The sequence below is a fragment of the Limulus polyphemus genome, unplaced genomic scaffold (assembly GCF_000517525.1).
Source record: "Limulus polyphemus unplaced genomic scaffold, Limulus_polyphemus-2.1.2 Scaffold7497, whole genome shotgun sequence".
Lineage (NCBI taxonomy): Eukaryota > Metazoa > Arthropoda > Merostomata > Xiphosura > Limulidae > Limulus > Limulus polyphemus.
Window position 1 is genome coordinate 31,914 of NW_013673107.1, and position 5,307 is coordinate 37,220.

General features: G+C 30.5%; 1 protein-coding gene across 1 annotated transcript in view; it reads right to left on the reverse strand.

Annotated features, from left to right (window-relative positions):
* The window catches only part of LOC106474664, a 10,429-nt gene that overhangs the window by 4,762 nt on the left and 360 nt on the right, over nucleotides 1-5,307 (reverse strand). The window contains exons 2-3 of the mRNA XM_013935356.2: nucleotides 5,100-5,270; nucleotides 918-1,068 (exon numbers count right to left, since the gene is read on the reverse strand). Of these exons, the coding sequence (XP_013790810.1) occupies nucleotides 918-1,050 (133 nt within the window). The 5' untranslated portion in view covers nucleotides 1,051-1,068; nucleotides 5,100-5,270. The remainder of the gene's footprint in view (nucleotides 1-917; nucleotides 1,069-5,099; nucleotides 5,271-5,307) is intronic.

Genomic DNA, 5,307 nt, shown 5'->3' on the forward strand with positions numbered 1-5,307 from the left:
ATTTTTCTCAACAAAATAATCTTTCCATCCCTGTCATCATCTGAACTCTTTCCAATGTCAGTATATTTTCTTAGATAAGGAGACCAAAAGTATACACAATATTCTAATAACATCTGAGGCCTAGTTAGTGACTTTTATAGAGATAATTACCTCCTTTTACTTGTACTCAATATTCCTTTAAATACATATTAAATTTCTTTTCCTATTACTGCTAGCAACAGAACCTACCTCAATGTCTTTTTTTCTAGTCACAATAGTCAGTTTGTTCTCATCTACATTAAACATGATAAAATTATGGATTTTATATAGAAAAATATTTAAACTGGTTAGTGTATAAATGATATGACAATGAGTACTGATTTGCTGTATTGGTACTAGATGCTCAAAGTTTCAGCATTTGAGATTAGTGTCACAAACTGTTGAACATAGGCAAGTTTGATATTAGTCAGTGGTGATAGGAAGCATTAAAAAGTACATCAAATTCTTGCTAAGTATATTTTCCTGACTTTTTTCATTTCCATTCCATATGTCTTCTTTTTTCCCCTTTCGATTGCTTGATTATAATGTGTATTTGTATACTGTCACCTCTCTGCAGAACTAGTTATCATAACTATCACATCTTGCTTGATGTTTTATCTATATTGCCAATGATCAGAGTTGAACATCCTTTTAGTATTGAAATTAAGACAAATTAGCCACATGGCTAAGACCTTTTAGACCTTACTGCTAATACAGTGATGTTATTACTGTTACACATCTATGTATCAAGAGAGTTAATGACTTTACTCAACATGAAATAAACTATTAATCACTAGTGAAGAATATGGAATGCTGTTACATTACACAAACAACAACATAAGGTTCAGTGGTGAAAACAGTCAACAAAAAAAAAAAGAGATTACAAAATCTTTACTTACTACTAGATGATGTAATGGTTTTTTCTTCATTTTCCATTAGTTCCATATTCAATAGAGCATTTTGTTGTTCTTCATCATAAAAGGGTTCCATTTTTATTTCTAAAACCTCCATTACTGCATCAGTAACACTCATTTCATAATCAACTGAAGCCTAAAAACAAACAATTATAACTTTAAACTTTCTTAAAGGGCATTAACATTCAGTTTTACAAATTTATATTATCATGATGTTTTTTTACCACTAACAATTCTGAAATGTTACTTTTTAATATCTTTAAACTAAAATTTAGCATAAATGTTTTAGACATTTTAAGCTTGATCTTCAAGTACCTTATGTACGTAATGATTAGTAAATACATAAGGGCTGTACCTATAATCTAAGTTTTTCTTCAAATACCTCAGGTACATAAAGGTCTGTATGGAATATAACTGATCCAACTTGTATTTCTGAGTGATAATTCAAAGCAAACAGAAAAACTTCAGTTTATACTTTGACTATTAATATTTACGATCCAACATATTTTTAACTACAACATTATGTTATATTACAGAACATTCCAAAATAACTTAAACTGTCCAATACTTTACATTTAAAAGTATTTAGTTAAGGGTGTAAAGTATTAGGGTCTATAAGAATGGAACTTTGCCCACTCTTCAAACTTCTTTATTTACATATGTAGTGTTAAGCTTATCTCACACATGTTGCAAACCAGAAAACTGACAGAAAATTGCTTTTAATATTTTCTATAACTCACAAAAACAAATACTTGAGTTTATTTCAAGTGTTAAAGCAGTCACCTTAGTAAAAATTTGTTTTTGACAAATAACACATTTGACATGTCTGTTAACCACCAATCCAAGTTCAGTATTAAATGTTTAAAGCTTAATACTATATCTTTTAATATTTATCACTTTTTTATAAACCAACATACTAAACACTTAAGTTACTTAAAGATGGTTCTCACATTAAAATGTGGAAGCAAGGACTAACAATGGTCTCAAGTTGCATTTCCAGTTATATTCTTCACAACAGATTCTAAAAAACCAGATAAAGAAAAATGCTTAATTACAATGTTTTAATTTCTAATGTCTTCATAATCATTTTTTCAAATATAAATATGTACTACTTTCAGTTGTGTTTCATATCCTCAATAATAACAGATTTCTGAACTGCTCACAAATAACATTGGCCCTTTAACCTATGCAGCAATCAATGACTGTCATAACTTTGTACAACATGTATGTAAATAAGTTACACATTATGCACAGAAAAACCAATAACAAATTGGCATCTTGACCTCTAGCTCATTCCAAATAAGGTTTTTATAGTCTTATAACTGAGCTAGCCATGTAGTAACAGTGATATCTGACATGGAATAGTTACCATATATATATATATATATATAGTTGATTTCTGAAGTTACTAATTTATATATATATATATATATACAAGTTTAAATATCTAATCCTGAAAAAGGAAGGTGCAAAAAGAACAGATACAAGAAAGAGTTACTAATATTTTATAATACTATGCCAGTCCCTCCTTCACTCCTCGACCCTCCCAACATTGTACTTTCACCAAACTGAGAGGAATGGAGTGAAGGAGGGATTTGCACAGAGTATATTATTAGCATCTCTTTCTTGTATCTGTTCTTATTGATATAATATGAAAGCCTGTTTAATCACCAATGTGGTTTAAGGTATTGATAATAAAGGAAGGATTATTGAGAGTTTATTTTGTTATACCAACGTGTTTGTCCCTTCAGTTAGTATTAAATTTTGTGAAAAATTATGATCAGTGTTCTTTTAATGTTATTGTAACACGTTAATTTTGATTAATTAGCAACAAGACTATCACTAGGAAAGTTGGCAACATGAGGGCAGAGACAGTCTTCTGTTTAATAGTATTAGTTTTAAACTTTGTCAGCTAATACTGTACAAAATAATCCTGCATCTAGACAAGCTTCTTCAGCTAATACTGTACAAAAGAAAGCTGCATCTAGACAAACTTTGTCAGCTAATACTGTACAAAATAAACCTGCATCTAGACAAGCTTCTTCAGCTAATACTGTACAAAAGAAAGCTGCATCTAATGTAATTATCAAATGAAGTCTGAATAAGAAAAAGAAAAAGCTTCAAAAACCAGCTATGAAGCAAACTCTAAACACAAGAAAATGGCTTCTACATTGTAGATGAACTTAACAGGCTAATCCAGAAGAAAAGAGAGTGGATTCTAGTCAAGCTTATTCAACTAATACTGAACAAAAGAGAGTGGATTCTAGTCAAGCTTATTCAACTAATACTGAACAAAAGAAAGCTGCATCTTGACAAGATTCTTCAGCTAATACTGTACAAAAGAAAGCTGCATCTAGACAAGCTTCTTCAGCTAATACTGTACAAAAGAAAGCTGCATCTAGACTCCTTATCTTGCTAAAAGTATCTCCTTGTTATCTTGATATTTTATCTTTTTTTTTCCTCTTTATCCAAGCTCCAGAAGGTATTTTATATACATGTACTACTCTAACTCATTAGTAATCTTCTTATAATGGAGCTTGCAACGTATATGTCCAAAACTCAAATCTTGGAAACCACCACACCGATCATCACCAATCACAACTGGTTAACATTTTTATAACTAGGCAGTATTTTTATAGCTGAGCAATAAATAAAACAATTGAAATTTCCACAAAAATTATATGTTTCAGATTTAACCAATAAATATTACAAACAAAAATAAGTAAGTTTCAGATTTAACCAATAAAAATTACAAAAAAAGGAGTAAGTTTCAAATACAAAACAATAAAAAAAAACTTAACAAAATCATTTGTTTTACTTTAGTGAAAATCTCTTGAATGTTGTAACAGAAAAGCAAAGCACTTTCATTGATTACTATGCCTACAAAGAAATACTTCAATAAAATCTACTCTGTGATGTAATACTGTGACGATAGCTCATTTTAAAAATAAAATGTCAATAAAATTATTTTTCTCATGGATGGTGAACATTATTGAATGTCAGGTATGAGTACAATGTTGTAGAACTGTCAGACAATTCCAGAAAAGACCACAGGCCCAATAGCCTTCCTCAGGAACTAGTAGTTATACCTGCCTGGAGGGTGGTTATTTCTGCTAGTTTCATATAAAGCTGGGCATAGTTCTAAACAATGTTTAGTTAGTAGTATGCAACAGAAAACTCACCTACTGTAACACTAATGCAATGAAGTAACAAGTTAATATGGTATTTTGATTTGTTATCCTATGTCCACGCATGTATTACATCATATATTGCTTTTGGATTGGAAGCCTTGGGCCCTGCACTAGCTACTTGTTGCTATAGCAACTACAAAATCTTGTATTGTAGTGAAGCATGCCAACCTCAAAATCTCACCATTTAGACCTCCTATGTGGTTTAAGTATCCTGGTCACAAAATTCAATTAAACGACATTCAGAGCAGGATTATGAAAGTTTCACACCAAGAAACTACAGCAAACTGTTATTCTATTGTTGCCAAAACCTACAGCTGTAATAAGCATTATATAGACAGAATCTGCTTTTTCTATTGGTTAAAATATGTTCATCAGCTTAGTAACATTAGAGAGAGAGAGAGGAGAACGCATTTTCAGATGAGTTTGATATGCGAGTAAATCAAATAGATAGGAGAGTAAATGTGACATTACTGCTAATAATTATGCTTAGTTTTTCTAAGCAGTTGGAAGCTCTAGAACTTAGAAGCCTAATATTAAAGTCAGAAAGTTCTAATGCTGAGAATTCAGAGCCCGGTCACTTCACATAACGTATAAAAATAAAGATAATATTTTAAGGCTTCTTTTAGTTTAAAAAAAAATTAAAACAAGTCAAAACACAGATAATATGAAACTTTAATTATAAACTTTGTTTGCATCCCAAGTATACTGAGATACATTGATGATAATGTGGTTTAAATTAAATTCTGAACATAACGCTGTGAAGGGTCAAGAGATGTGCACTTTGACCCAGCAATAACGAAAGGGTTAAATATTCATAAGTTGTTGAAGCATAGAGTAAAAGCAACATAGACAATTTAATTTTAGAAAATTATAATTAAGCAACAATAATGAATATAAAAGGTTTTGTCACAATGACATGAATGCAGTTACTTTTTTGAAAACAGAAAACTGTAAATGTTTTTAATCTATAAATTACCTCACTCTTTCTTGTTAATATTACTTCATCACACTCGCACTTCTTTTCTTGTCCCTCTTCTGCTACAACACTGTCGTGTCAACAATCCCATGGACAACATGCGAAGCTCTTTTACATAACTTAAGGACAATGCTTCCAAAGTTGCCGAAAGTATTAATAACATATTTTTACCTTAACAGCACATACAGTGATGATTTAAACATACTAA